We start from the raw sequence: 15,026 nt of genomic DNA, 5'->3' as shown, positions 1-15,026 counted from the left end.
TATGCCATATGATCAAGCTGAATTTTCTTAGGACATCATAAAAATTTGAGAGAAAACACTGGTAGATGACCATGGCAGAGTGCAGCTTTGCTTCACATATCTATAGTGGTAAAGAAGGAAGCAGAGACATAGGACTGCTTAACCTCATGGAGGAAAAATCAAGGGTAGACTGAAACTATCCCTGGGATTAGATTCAGCTATACCACACTGATCTGTCCAATTCCATAGATCAGTGTTTCTCAACCTTGGCCTCATGAAGATGTGTGCCTGGGGAATTCTGGGAGTTGAAGTCCACACATCTTCAAGTGGCCAAGGTTGAGAAACACTGCCATAGAAATAAACAGATCGTTTAGCATCTTTTAGATTGAAAGTTGAGTATACTTGTTTTTAATTAAACACTCTTTAAATATATACCTAAAAGCAGTGTTTTGAACCACACTTAACTATTTGTTACTATCTATACATCACAGATAGTCCGGTTTAATTACTGCTAATAGAAGGGAACAGGCTTATCACTGGGAGGTGGAGACAGGGCAATTAACAGTTTTTCTATAAATGGCTCATTCTTATTTAAAGAACCCAGCAAATAAATCTGGAAGCTAATAGCTGACAAAAAGTGATAGCAGCCAACCCCCCCACAAATAACTATGTTGGCTACTGCAAATTATTGGCAGACTGAATGAATCACCTTCCAATTAACTCCTCCCTACTTAGTTTTAATAACCACAAATGAAGAGGGTGCATTCAAGTCTATTAAAAAGAGGTTATCTAGCCTACTAACTTTTTATCCACTACTACTGACTACTGTACTTTACTCTGCAACATTTTCAGTTCCGTTCCTACAGTAATTCCCTTAATCAAGGAAAAGCAGCATTTTTCTAAGGTGCCCTTTTTTGGGACCTCAGCTCCTGCCTCTTTGCCTGGATGGGGTGTATTTCGGCCTTTCTGACTAAATGCCAGCGGGCTGTCATCTTCTTTGTTTAAAATTCCACCCAGGCTATGCTTCCTCCTGTTGCTTTGTTTCTTGTCACTATTATGGGAACCCACAAATGGATACCATTTACACAATACATTGTGTTTGTTATTAGGAATCATTTCACCTGTTCACCAACCCAGTGAAGAAAATTCAGACTAATTTTCTGGCACTGGGGTTTCCAGAGTTACGCACAGATGGTGGCCATCTGTTCAGATCATGACTCCCCTGTCAGATAAACAAGCTGGAATACAGCAACTCATCTAATCCTGCTCTGGTTGGAACAGACCCTGCTCACATGGGTGAGGTCTGCTCTCATCTCATTACACTCCTCTGGCAGCCACAAATAATTTTTATATTGGCTCCATCCAAAACAAACTATTTCTTAAGCAGTATGTCTGTTTTCTGCAAGGTTAACTATTGACTCCAAAGTTTGCTCATGAAACAAAGGAAATGCAACATTAATTATATGGAAATGTAAAGACCAAGAGATTACTTAGATGCCTTCAACAAGTCACCTGTCTTTTGGAGATTTTCAAAAGTTTATTCTAGACATGCCATAGAGATGAACGACCTACTTGTTTAAAATACTAAAAATTCCAAGAGAACATTACAAACCTCTTGCTTATTTTAATTTTGATTTTTCTCTCCCACAGTCAGATTAAAGTACATTAACCAGGGAGAAAACGTATTTTTTAAAAAAAAGTAGAAAAAAGGAGACCAGAAGAAATCAGGGATCAAAAGCTTTCTGAAACAAGAGGACAATAATTAGCAACTAACTTTTAATATAATGAGGTACATACATCCCTCTCAGAAAGCAATTTCATAATGTTGGGACCATGAAGAAAAGCCCCTCACTTCTAAATCTTAATTAAATGGGTGATTCTTAAGAAAGGAGACATTTTCTACCATAAATTTGGACTGAGGCAACTTGAGAGATTGAAAGGTACAAACTTTTAAAAAATGTATTTCTATTAGTGAAATCCAAACAAAACACAAACACCAACAGGAAAAAAGAATACATAAATTATGGTTATACAAATATTATATAGAGCTTTTCTTTTTCTGTTAATTGGCACCCCCCCCAATCATGTTTAGTTTATTTAAATGTCAAAACTGATATACTGAATCTAATGGAAATACATGGACAATCAACAAACTAAGCAATCTCTGATTGTGTCAGAGACACAAATTATAGTCTTTGGAACCAGCAAAACTGCCTGAATCATTTTTAAAGGTAGTTTTATTCCTCCAATTTAAATTGGAAGTCCCCAGGCATAGGTCTACCTTCCAGTAGCAGGTATAACTTATAAGACAGCAGAAACCATCTTAAATAGGATTCACAGCATAACCTGGATATATTTCAGACTGTGAAGGTGATCTGAAAAGGAAGGTATGACCTATTGGCCCAATGACTCAGTCTACCACCAATCATAAGCAAAAATATAAGAACAGATCATCTGGATCTAATGCAAGGGAGAATTATCAGTTCACAGAAGCTTATATCCAAAAACTATTTCCTCCAGATGTTTCTACATATGTTTAAAATCATAGTGAGGAGGATACTGAACCCTTAGAACAATCACTATTGAGAAGAATAAGTTTTGCATGACCACAAATAGGAAACCTAAGCCTCAGAAAATGGTAAGAACCACCATAACTCAATACTCCAACTTCCAACCTCAAAAGAGGGAAACAAAGGAATAAAAAAATTGAAATAGGCCATTTAAGCCATCTAGTCCAAACAACCAACAATATTACTTTAGACTGTTAAATTTTATCAATCAGGCTTTAAATAATGTGTAATTTAAATAAATAAATAAAGCAGCAGGGATAAACACAAAATAGTTGTTTTATGGCAAGTAACTCCACTTTCTATGAGAAAATAAGCAGCTCACTAGTGCCTTCAAAATGCTGTGTAAACCACCTAATGCTTCAGTTGCTTCTATTCTTAGTCTACTGCTAAGTGTGCAAGGCTCTATTTCCTCTAAGTGATGGCTGGCTGCTGCACCCTAGTTTAACACAAAAAAATACCTTTCAGTTTAGGGCCTTCCAGTTGTAAGAGACTAATAACTACTATATTAACAAAAACTCAAATTAGAATTAAATTAATTTTAAGAGACATTTTGCTGCTATAAGCCTTCCCCTTAATCTGTCTTCTAAATAAAACACAAACTAAATGTATTTTCTCTTGGTTTAGCGGAGGTTCTGACATACTGTAGTTAATGTGAGTCTATAAATATCTACACAAACGTAATTCCAACTGAATCAAATGGAGCTTACTAAGAGGCACACAGATATTGCATTGTAGGTTGTGTCTTGAGGAAACTTTGTCCAAAGGTTGAGAAGACCTCTCCTGTCAAATCAGAGAGGCAATCCCCAGCATTATAAGTACAGATATAAATAGCTTGTTTACTTCCTCCCTGGGCTAAGCAGTATTAGCTATTCTCCTTTTGGCAAAAGGAACTGCAGCTGTATTACAAACTACTCTCATTAGGAAGAATAGAAATTATCTGAATTATGCTGTCTTATGACTAAAGATCTCTCTGGCAGAATGGTTCATTTAAAATAGCTCTAAGCAACCCATCCAAAAATGCCAATAAGGCAGAAGATTTTAATAACATTGCGCCATCCTACCATTTAGAATGGATAAAAAACGGTGATTAAAACAGATTTTTAAGCGAAAGCCAATAAAAGAAACTTCTAATAATCATGTTTAAAATGAAATCTGATACAAATATGTTAAAATACAGACACACAGAATTTTTTGGAGAAACACTGGTTTACCCAATTAAGGTTCTAGAGAGTTTTGCATACTGAAAGACTAAGTAAGCAATTTTGCTAGAACTCACAAATAAACCCAAACAAAAATCTTTAATTCATAGATACACTCAATAAATATTCTGTAGTTCCATAATGCAAAAGGGCTGTGTGCCAAGAAATTTTGGATCATATTCATTAAAAATATAAAATATATACTTATTGCAAACAACATTTTAATTATAATAGCTAATTTGTAACATATATATCAAATGACAGGGCCTAGCTAACTTTGGGTAATCTCAAAATGCTAACCAAGGTCAGACTTGGCTTGTACCTGGATGGGAGACTACCAGGAAATCCTAAGGCTGTAGACTAGATCAAGAAATTGAATCAAGTCAGTCTTTATTACAGTCATAGACCAGCAGAGATCAAGAAGTTGAAAAAAATATTTTGGAAGAAGGCAACAGTAAACTACTTCCCTATTTTGCCAGAAAACTACACTGGTGTCTCAATTTAGTCACTGGGAATGGAGCTTTACTCAAATGAAACTTTATCTGTTTCCTGTTTAAGAAACGTATGCATTAGAAAAATTAGACTCAGTTAAGCCAATATGGTAAGTTGCCTTGATTCATTTTCAAAATCAACATATTTTGTTACCATTTTAACTACTTGTGTTCTAAGGTAGTATAGATCATCAAGAACTATGCTACAGCACACCCAACAGGAGTTGACACCAAATGGACATGAGAGTGCCAGAAACAAAAAAATTATCAAGACCTTCTCCAAGTGGATCACCGTCCTATCTTTTGTTCTCTCCACAAGGTTAGTGAGGCGTCAGATACCTTGCAACATTAATACAAATACTGTGGAATGATACTTTTTTCAATAAATCAAAATTGCTTTCTATTAAGTTAAACTATCACTTGGAAATGGCAGATCAGAATACCAAAAAAAGTTTATGCTAAAACCTGTTATTAATGGCACAAAGTCATATCATCAAACTCAGTAAGCATTTACTCAGCAGTTTTGAAGACCATAAAAGCAAACATCTCCCAGTTTCATGACAATCCACAACGGTGAACATACTATTCCACTTTCCCTTGGACACTCCTTAGAGACAAAACAGAGATGAGCATGTAATGCAAGAGGCAAAACAGTAAAATACTTTTTGCTTGTGTTCCTGTTTCCCCCTCCACTAATTTCAGATTCCTGGGGAGAGACTGCTATGCTTCTAACTCAAAGGTGGCTATGGCTATGAGTAGCCCCAACAAAAACTGAAACACACCGCTTACAAGTGACCAACATCATTGTTTTTCTTTCCTTGTTCTTTTGACAAACAGGATACAACCAAGCACTAGTGATATACGCAAGACTTTGTGAATCTTTGACTTCAAAGCTACAGTAGTCCAAGGACATGGCTGGGGCCTAAAAGAAGCTTGTTTAAGTCACTATACTGGTAACAGAGCATTTGGAATAGTTGGAAGATGTTAAAAGACTATATTCCATGGTAGGTAGCTACACATAATTCCCCTCTGGTAGTGATCTTCTCAAAGACAAGCTTCGCAGGCAATGCAGTTTCAGGCTCTAGATAGCTCTATTAATGGGCATTATTCTAGCACATCTGCTTAAGGTCAGAAGTCAAATTTTACAACAACCTTCCCCTATCTGGTGCCCCATGCTATGCTGGAATTAAGATGATCAGAAAGGTAATTTAAAAACTGTTCTAAAGTACATGTACAGAACAGAACTCAGATGTTCAATCAACTCTATTAGAAGTATTTAAAGAATACAGGTACTCTCCAGTTTAAGAATGAGTTCCGTTCCCAAGGTCTGTCCTTAAGCTGAATTTGTATGTAAGCCGGAACAGTATTATTGTTTAATATTGTATAATACTGTATAGGTAGTATTGTGTATTTAACTCAAACCGTTGTGTATTTAATTCGAATTTTGCTACAATAGGGTCATCTGTTAACCCGGGGGCTACCTGTAACAGGTTTGACACATAAAGTAATCTTTTGTGTTACCTTGGGTTAGTGACTAAGAATGAATCAGAAAATGTATGTAGCGCATACGCAACCACATACAACAGGGAAAGGCAATCAGGCATCCTCCAGATATTTTGGAGTATAACTCTCCTAATGTCTTGCAATTGGACATACTGTCTGGGGTGGTTGGGAATCCAAGATATTTGGACTCTCACTAACTGCAGAGAAAAGTGAAATGCTGGAAATAGTTGAGTCAGTTCAACGAACAGCCCAGAAATAAGGTAAGTATGAATTACCTAGCAAGCAAACTTGGGAGATTTTCTACTTCTTAAACTGGAAAACTACAGTTAAAGGCTTGGGAAAGTATTAATATCCTGGCAATCATAATTTATTAGTTTGTCTGGACAAAGAACTATAGCTAATGGAAGACTTCCTGGTTTGTTTGCCAGTTCATGAAAAGAGTAAAGGCATCCTCATGTTTAGTTTAGGTTATTAAACTGAAATACAATGATCCAAACATAGCAATATCATCTAACCACTGTTTCAGGTCAATTAAGTTCTGAAGCACAAGAGTTGTCTTTATGCCTTGGCACAATACATTGGCTCCCAGGCAATGAATGGAGCTATTAGCCAACATAAACATGCATTCTCCATAATTTACTAATGGTGCTTCTTCTGAAGCGTCTGAGGCCAAAGGAAACATTTACTTTGAAAAATAGGAGCCATGGTTCTAGAGGTTTTCCAAAACACAAGCATATACAAGCTGCTAGCCTTCCCTAACATGGGTCCCTCCAGCTGTTATGGACCACAGCTTCCAACAGAAACAGACCATGGGAGTTCCATGCACAAAATAACTGAAGGGACTCAGTTTCACAAATAATTTTCCCCAAGAATCCAGGAATAATATATCATTGTTTAAAATAATGAAACTTTCCTTGTATGAGAACCTTCAGTATGCCATTATTTAAAACATTCTATCAAAAAGTTTCAAGATTTGTCACACTTCAGATAATCCAATATATCTAAACAGGTTTTAAAAAATGTCAAGATCATTCTACAAAAGAACTTGAACCCTGACTACCAATCAACCAACATACACAAAATAGTTTTGCATAAACAACTTCCAAGTTTTATTTATTAAACAAGTATTTTCTGTACAAACTACACTATAATTCAGCTACACCTTGCAACTTAGTATTTCTGCAAATTATAGTATGTAAACTTTGTAAAAATGGTCCCACATAATACATCAAAAGTACATTTTTTAAAAGCCATGTTTAACAGCTGGTCCCTTGGCAATGAAAAGGCTTGGGAAATTTACTCTGAAAATTATGTTGGAGTATTTATTTATCTATTTATTTATTCAGTTTTGGCACTGCCTGACTCTAGACCAACTCTATTAACCCACGAAACACATCAGCACAACTATTAAAGGAGATGAGATCTGTCAGCCAGACAACTCCATAGTTCAAAAGTGAGTGCCGTGTCCCACCCTTTAAGGGCTTGGACTTTAAGAAATTATTACTAAGAGGTTGTTTGGGGTCTTCTAAAACAATGTTAATAAAAATATATGCTGGATTTTTAGACTTTGTTCCGTTATATTAGACTTTAAAACACAACCATGCTCCATTCACAACTCCGTATCAAGATGCTCAAAGGAGTGACAATTGAGAAATTAAACTGGCAAAATAATAAATTAAGTGTTGGTGCTGCTCACAGACTAGCAGAAAGTATGCAAAAATGTTCAGACATACAGTTCTCTAAGATGTATAGCAGTGTCTTCTTGAAACAGTTCGATAAAAGGCCAATTATTTTGGATGTGGATTTGGAACTCAGCATCTGTTTACACTAGGCTTGTTTTTAACAGCTTGTCTGCTAGCCCACAAGCAAACAGGAATTCCATGGTGATGAGTGACAGGGCTGGTGGAGGAGAGATTCTTCCAGCCATCCACTTGTTTCCATGATAGCCATAAAGGAAAGAGAAGTCTTTACACTCTGGCCAACAGAGAAATATCAGCTTACTACTACACTGACTAGCAATAATTCCTAAACGCTATAGATTGGAATCCCACACTGCCTAAGAAATAGTTTTAAACAAAATTTGCTGAATAAACCACAATGGTAGGATTCAAGCAATACTGTATAGCAAGCCATAAACCATAGTTTATAAAACAATGTGATTGTGGTCATACAACACGCTAAACCAAAACCAAACAAACCACATCTTAGTTTAGTATTATATTCTGATCTAGATTAAAAAACAGCAAGCACCATAATGCCAAATCCCAAGCAGGCCTTCTTAGAGATAATTCACTGAGATAACTTGTATAAATTTTCCTGTAAGACACTTTTGGATTGTAAACTTAATACAATATTCTCTATCTAGGAAGAAAAAGCAATGTATCCTTCCTTTCTCAGACGTATGCTCCCTAGATGACAACTGTATTCTGCTGGGCGTACTGTAATACAACCAGTACAGTATGGCCACCTCAAAACTGAAACTCTCACTCTTCTCTGGAGCATTTAGTAAAAATTTCCAAGCATTAAGGAGAGAGAAAAGGGAGGAGGGAGTTTCAGAAGAAGCAGGGCTGCTGCCACAGAGGATAGGTGCACACCTAAAAGGTAAATAAACTATTTTGGAATTTTACAATCCTACATCATTCCACAGACTTTGCTTGTTTCATAGCAGACATCAGGACAAATATGCAGAATAAGTAGTTAAATATGGCCCAGAAGCAAGCTGCTACAACATATAACAGAATGATGGAGGCATCAAGGTACAGGCCACCTTTCCACAAAACAAGGTGAATTGTTCAATTAAATTCCTGTGCTTCCTTAATACTTTTCTTTAATCATACCCTATTAATATTTAGGATTAATTGCCACAGTACAGGAAATTAACCAGCAGAGAAGAAAAACAGCATGGCAGTTAAGTGTTTTAGCCAGGAGATCTGGATTCAAAATTCTGCTGACTCGTGAATCATAGGGCTATTTCTCAAGCCAATCTACCTCACAAGACTGTAACACTGGGGGTAAAACGAGATAAGCCTGACATACAAAATCTAGTTCCCCGCAGAAGGTCAGAATCTTAGGTTTCCAGAAATACTGAACTGTTTAACTTAAATAGGACAGTAAATGTAACAAGAGCCAGGACAGACACCCTCTTGAGCAGTGTTGTCCAAACTTGGTCACTTTAAGATGAGTGGATTTCAATTCCCAGAATTCCCCAGCCAGCATGGCTGGCTGGGAAATTCTGGGAGTTGAAGTCCACTCATCTTAAAGTGGCCAAGTTTGGACATCACTGCTCTTGAGCATCATTCCCTGCTCCAGCAAAGAGATAGGCAGAGAAGACTTGAGGAAGGCAGAATACAAATCTAACGAAGAAATAAACATTCCCCCAAAATTGCAAACAGGATTACACAGTAATATTTGCCATACACATAATTCAATTAGACAATTACTATCTTGGCAATTCATTCACTTCATTCTTGGATTTCAAATCTATCAAGACTCAAAGAATCTGCAACCTTTAAAACTGCCACCATAATTGACATACACAGAAAAATCATTCAGAGATCAATGGTGCTTTAAAAATTAAGGAGACATTAGTCATCATTTTGAAATAACTATTGGAAATATAATTTAACCTAGTAGAAAGAGTCCTACACAAATAAGGATTGGCATAGAGCTCTTCCTGAATTCTTTAGAACAGCACATTCAACCGTGGTTTCCCAAAGTGAAACTCTACAAAGGAAACGGGATCCATAACAGCTAAGAATGGGTCTATTGTAAATATTTCAAACTGCTTCAGCAGAATGACATCATGCATGTCAACTATATGTACACTCAAGCCCTAGCTTGCTAAATTCTCTACAGTAAATACATCCTTCACTATCAAAATTCTTAATGGTCACATTGCTGCCCAACAGGTTGCCCAATACTATTCTTACTCAACATAAAAGCGAGCTGAGTCTAGGAGCCAATTGTTCGTCATCCAACAAGCTTGGGCTCCAAAAGGATTTGAGTAGCTTTTCAACTCCCTTCTGTGGACACTTCGCTGTCAACCTAATTGTTACAGACCATTACACCACTTCTACTGGAATTATATCTAGGGATCATCAAGCAAATACAACACTCAAACTTTCTTCTGTTGCTACCATATCATACTCCCAATTTTCTCCGCTTCCTACTTCTGACAGCAACTGTGTTTTAGGACTAGTTAAAGGAATTCAAGTGCAGCACTTTGGATCTGAAGTGCTTCAGCTGCATGCCACTGTTAATGTAGCACCATCCGTACTCTTTAAATCAGCTGCATCTTTTCCCAGGATCACATGATTGCCCTCTGCAGCTGCTATGTGATCTCAGGAAAAGTCATGGCTGATAAAGAGTTGCAGGCAGGTGCTACATTCATGCTCCAAAACACCTGGATCTGAAGCAATACACAGCCGTATACTTATTGCCACCATTATAACTATTAAGTAACATTAACAAGGATACCAAACAAAGACTAAGGGCAGAGAAGGACAGGGCAAAGTATGTTTATCACACCATTAAAAGCATGTTATGTAGAAAATAAACCTACATCTTTAACTTGGCTGGTAACCAAGGACTAACCTAAAATTATAAATGCAGTTTCAGCTGAGTCCTGTTGAGGAAAGATTGTAACAGCAAACACAGAATATGTTTTCTTACATTATGCAAGTTAGTAGCTCAGAGAAAACTGAAAAGTCAGAGCCCATCTTGAACAATAACATAACTCAAAAATATCAAGTAACAAATATTATATCTGTGAATAGTATATTCTTTTAAAATATACACAAATACTAATAGTAAGGACACCTTTGGGTCAAGCTTGGCTTTTGATACATGGACACAAAGATTAGGTATTCTTGGCAATAATATCAAAATTATGTGAGATGGGTGGCTATATAAATATGATAAATAAAATAAAAATTATTTGCAATTGCCATCTTGATTTCCCAGTGTAGTCTATAGCAACAACCAGCCCACAGCAGTGACAATTATGCACTATATAAATTTAGCCCTTATGCCATCCTTTAAAAAAAAACTCCAAACATTCTAAATTTACAATTTATATACATACATACATACATAGATGTCCAGGCTGCCTATCACTTATATATCACCTTAGAGAATTTATATATGCATTCTCAAAAATCCTTTCAACAACCTTGCAAGGTAGCACTGCATTATAATCTTGACATTGCAGATGGGATAATCTGATAAAGATAGGGTCTTGATACAAAGTCAGTTTCTGAACCAAGAACCGAACTGGAAAACTCTAGTACATAGTTCACAAGTTATGTTTCTAAGCAGCAACTTCAAGGTAGACTTGAGTATTGTTCATTACCACTAGCAAGATTCAGCAAACATGCACTTCTTACCTTATCTTTTTCATGTGGAAGGAGTGATACTGGAGGAAGACAAGAAAGAGACTCGCAGCTCTCTTTCCCATCTGCATTTGTGGCTGCTTTAGTATTGAGTTGATACAAAGGTCCATCCTTAAGGAGTCGGCCATGGCCAACAGCACGCTTAACAGCCAACCGCAACTGCTGGTGAAAGGTAGAAGGAGCACTGCTGGCAAACAAAGCTGACACATCCTTCTGCCCTTTCAAGTAACGTTCAATGTTCTTCAAGGATGAGCCAGTGGATTCTGCCAAGCCCTCAATTGCCCGTTTAATCAGTTTATTCCAGTCCACATTTGGTTTACCATCCAACTTTCCATGGTTCCGAGGTTTAGGAAGTGCTATTCGCCCAGGGTTATCTGGATCCTTATAGGAGTTAAGTCCTTTATTGGAAACTTTTAAAATAGTTCCATCTTTAACACTCAGTTCCAACTGTTCCAGAACAGTTTTGCGATCCAAACCATGGGATGAAGACACAGCATTGCATATCCTCTCTTCTGATGGCCGTTGTTTTTGCTTCTTGACCTTTTTAATTGCCTCCAAAATCCACTCAGTGTACAGCGGGTTAGCGAGTTTTACCATGGTGAAAAATTCTTTATATCCATAGAGTCGTTATCCCTTATCCCTATGCTGAAGGAGTTTCGCACAACGGGAAAACAGATGATCGGAGAATGAGGACCAGTTAATCATAGCATACACGTTTTTGGCCCCAAATTGCTCTTCTTTTTTCAAACATGAGTATTTCCTACTTCTGGTTCATGTTTTCCAATACCCCCCCTCCAAACAACTGATGAAAAAAATGTATCACACAGGTAAAAAGATTTCAATACATTTCATTCCACTGCTTTATATTCCCAGTTTGACAGGCAAACTGTGCACCTGCAAGAAAAGCAAAAAACATAGTTTAGTAACTTTTATCAGACTTCATGAAAATACCGAACGATTTGTTATCTCACAGCAGCCCTGTTTAAAAACAAAAAAAAACAAAATTACATCCAAGAATACTTGGCCTACAACTGAAACTGAAAGCAATTACAAAACTGGTATTTTAAACAGCGATGCATCAGCCCTCTTTTTCAGCAACTCTGAACTCTTGGCAGCCAGATGCCATTCATCAAGACCAGGCACTCCAAATCTGCACAACGGGGGCAAACTTCTCCAAAACACCCGGAGAAACAGCCACAGGACAAACCAACTCCTTCTACCCACATGCCAAGCAGACTCGAAAATCAGCCCCAGACTGCAACCTGGACAAGTGTCACCATCCACATTGCTGGAGAGCGAATAAATCGGGGCCACCCAGCTGGCAACTTTCTAAACTCTCGTCCTGAATTGGAGAATAGAGGGAGAATCGCAAGACGCGGAGCCTGGTCGGAACTGTCGCAACTCCTCCAGGCGGCCCCGCGTTTCCTACGCGGGGAGAAGCCAGGAGGCTCTCTCGGAACTAACTTTCCCTGGGAAACTTTCCGTCCTCGGGACGGCCGCGAGGAGCGGCTCCCCTCCGGGGCGCCCGGCCTCCCCGCAGAGCCCCGGGCGGCCGTCTCCGGAGGCGGCGGGCCAGGAGCAGCCCTTCGGAGGCCGACGGCCCTGCCAGCCGGAGATGCCCTCCCAGAGAAAGGCAGCCTCGTTATGTAAGGCGGAGGAGCCGCCACGCAGGAGCCTGGAGCCGCGGGCGGGCCGCGCTCCCCCGCGCTGGGCCGGGGCGATCCCGCTCCTGCGGCGCCTCCATCCCGCTTCCTCCGGGGGGTCCTCGCCGGGAAAGCGCGGCCGGGCGAGCCCCCGCCCCCGGCGGAGGAGGGAGGCCTAACCCGCGGGTCGCCCGCTACGCCCCGGCCGCCCAGCGCCGCGCCGCCGCCGCCGCCGCTCCGGCCTGCGAGCCGCCCCGAGGACGCTCCGGCCGCGCGGCCGGCTCGGCGGGAGGCGCCGGGCCCTCGGCGGCGGCGCTCGGCGAAGGCGGGCTGCACCTGCCGCGGCCCCGGCGGGCCTGGCGCAGCGCGAGCGTCGGCCGGGCCGGAACAGGCCGCGGGGCCTGACGCGAGAAGCCCGCGCAGGGCCCTTTCTCCCCCCGCCGCCGGCTCGCCGCCGCGCCGCCGCCGCGCCCGCCGCCGCGCCCGCCGCCGCCGCGCCGCCCCTCCGCCGAGGCCGGCCGCAGCCCCGCGGCGGCGCCCGAGACTTACCGGGGCCTACGAGAGGCGGAGCCCAGGCGCCCGAGGCTGGACGGCAGCGAAGACCCAAACTGACACGGCGGCCATCTTGGGTCCGTAGCGCTGCGGAGGGCGGAGAGGCCCTTGGCAGCGGAACAGCCGCGCGGGGAGGAGCCGGCCGCGGGGGAGGGGTGTGGGAACAGCCTCTCCGAGAGAGGGAAAAGCGGCACGGCGAAGCGGGAGGAGGGAGGGGCGGCGGGTTGAGGGAGCAGCCGCGGTCTGTGTATGTGTGTGCGCGCGGTTGGGGAGAGGGAGGGTGGTGAGGAAGGAGGGAGGGGGCGCGCGGGAATCTGCGCAGGCGCGGGGCCCGGGCTCGGAACCCGGGCAGCGCGCAGCCTTGCAAGCGGCGGCTCTGCGGGCGAGGAGGCGCGCGGGACCCCCGGATCCCCTCCTGCGCCTTTACTCGGGAGTAAGTCGCCTGCCGCGGGGCAGAGCAGGGCAGCCCAGCCTGCAGCACCAACGTGAGAAGGGCCGCCTGCCTCTCCCCGTCTTTACTCGGGAGTAAGGCGTCCGCGGCCATCCAGGGTTGCTCAGCCGCGAGTAAGCAGAGCAGAGCAAAGCAAAGCAAAGCAGGCGCGCCTCGGCCGCCGGGCCGGGTCGCTGGCCCCTCTCCGTGCTTCTTCGGCGGCCAGCTGGAGGAAGGCTTCACCCCGAGTAAGCGAACAGATACCTCCCGGCCCCCCTTCGGACCGCTCCCGAGCTAGCCCGCCCGTCGGCGAGAGCGCACGACCTTGGCTCCTTCCTGGCGCGGACGCGAGAGCGGATCGCCCCGGGCCTTCCCGCGAGCAAGCCGCGTGTGGCAGCCGCGCCGGATCCCTGTCCCTTGCAGGAGGGCTGCCTCGCGGGCCGTTTCCCCGCGGCAGCCCCGGAGCCGTCGAGCTTCCAGGGCGCTCCTTACTCTCGAGCAAGCGCGTGCAGCGTTGCGGGGGGCTCGGAGGGGTCGCGCGAGGCCGGGCCGGCTTTATTTGCAGCGGGCTCGAGCCTCGCTCCGTTCCCTGAAACGCCCGCCGAGCGTCTGCGGCGGGCGAAAGCGCTCCGCGGACCCCCTCCGGGAGGGCCGGTCGGCGCCTGCCGAAACACCCGGAACTCGGAGCCTTTGCTCCGAAGGGTCGCACCAGCTTCCACAGGACTGACTTCCAAGCTTGGCAGCGTAACATCAAGGCCACGGGGAGGCCAAAACAAAAAAAAACCACATCTGTCTCCGCAACTTAAATAATCCAAGGTTATCCTAAAGAACGCAGTTCCAACCGTACACCGACTGTCGCTGGCTTTCAAGAGAGTGCCGGGCTCGGGTCCTGTTTTTAGGAAAGGCAGGGGTGCTAGATTTGGGCTGGAAACATCTGGAGGGCCACTAGAGGAGGGGAACATCTGTGCCTTGCTATTTATTAGGCTTCCAGCCCACTCCAGGACTTTGCAGAGTTAAAAGAGCAACAGTTCCCTAAAAACAGCAACCACCTCTGAGCGTGCAGAAGCTGCCTTTCACGTCTCCCTCCAGCTTATAGGGCTTCTCCCAACTCAAGACCCCACGGAAAAGCTGGGCTTTTAAAGAAAGCTTGGAGGTGGGTACGGTGGGGAGGGCCATATGAATCTCTGGGGAGATGCCCTTCCAAAGGGCTGGTGCTGCGACAGAGAAGGCCCCCCTCCTGGGCCCTGGTAGATGACACTGTTTGATTGA

The 15,026-nt window shown here is 42.8% G+C and overlaps 1 protein-coding gene across 1 annotated transcript in view; it reads right to left on the bottom strand.

The window, feature by feature from the left end:
* The window catches only part of KAT6A (lysine acetyltransferase 6A), a 65,865-nt gene extending 52,405 nt beyond the window's left edge, over positions 1-13,460 (bottom strand). The window contains exons 1-2 of the mRNA XM_088152146.1: positions 13,325-13,460; positions 11,127-12,026 (exon numbers count right to left, since the gene is read on the bottom strand). Of these exons, the coding sequence (XP_088008272.1) occupies positions 11,127-11,729 (603 nt within the window). The 5' untranslated portion in view covers positions 11,730-12,026; positions 13,325-13,460. The remainder of the gene's footprint in view (positions 1-11,126; positions 12,027-13,324) is intronic.
* Positions 13,461-15,026: the final 1,566 nt, after the last annotated feature.

The sequence above is a fragment of the Python bivittatus genome, unplaced genomic scaffold (assembly GCF_059951505.1).
Source record: "Python bivittatus isolate LINGU-HERP-01145 unplaced genomic scaffold, Pbiv_v1 ctg000680_np1212, whole genome shotgun sequence".
Classification (NCBI taxonomy): domain Eukaryota; kingdom Metazoa; phylum Chordata; class Lepidosauria; order Squamata; family Pythonidae; genus Python; species Python bivittatus.
This window is presented reverse-complemented; position numbering and strand designations above follow the sequence as displayed.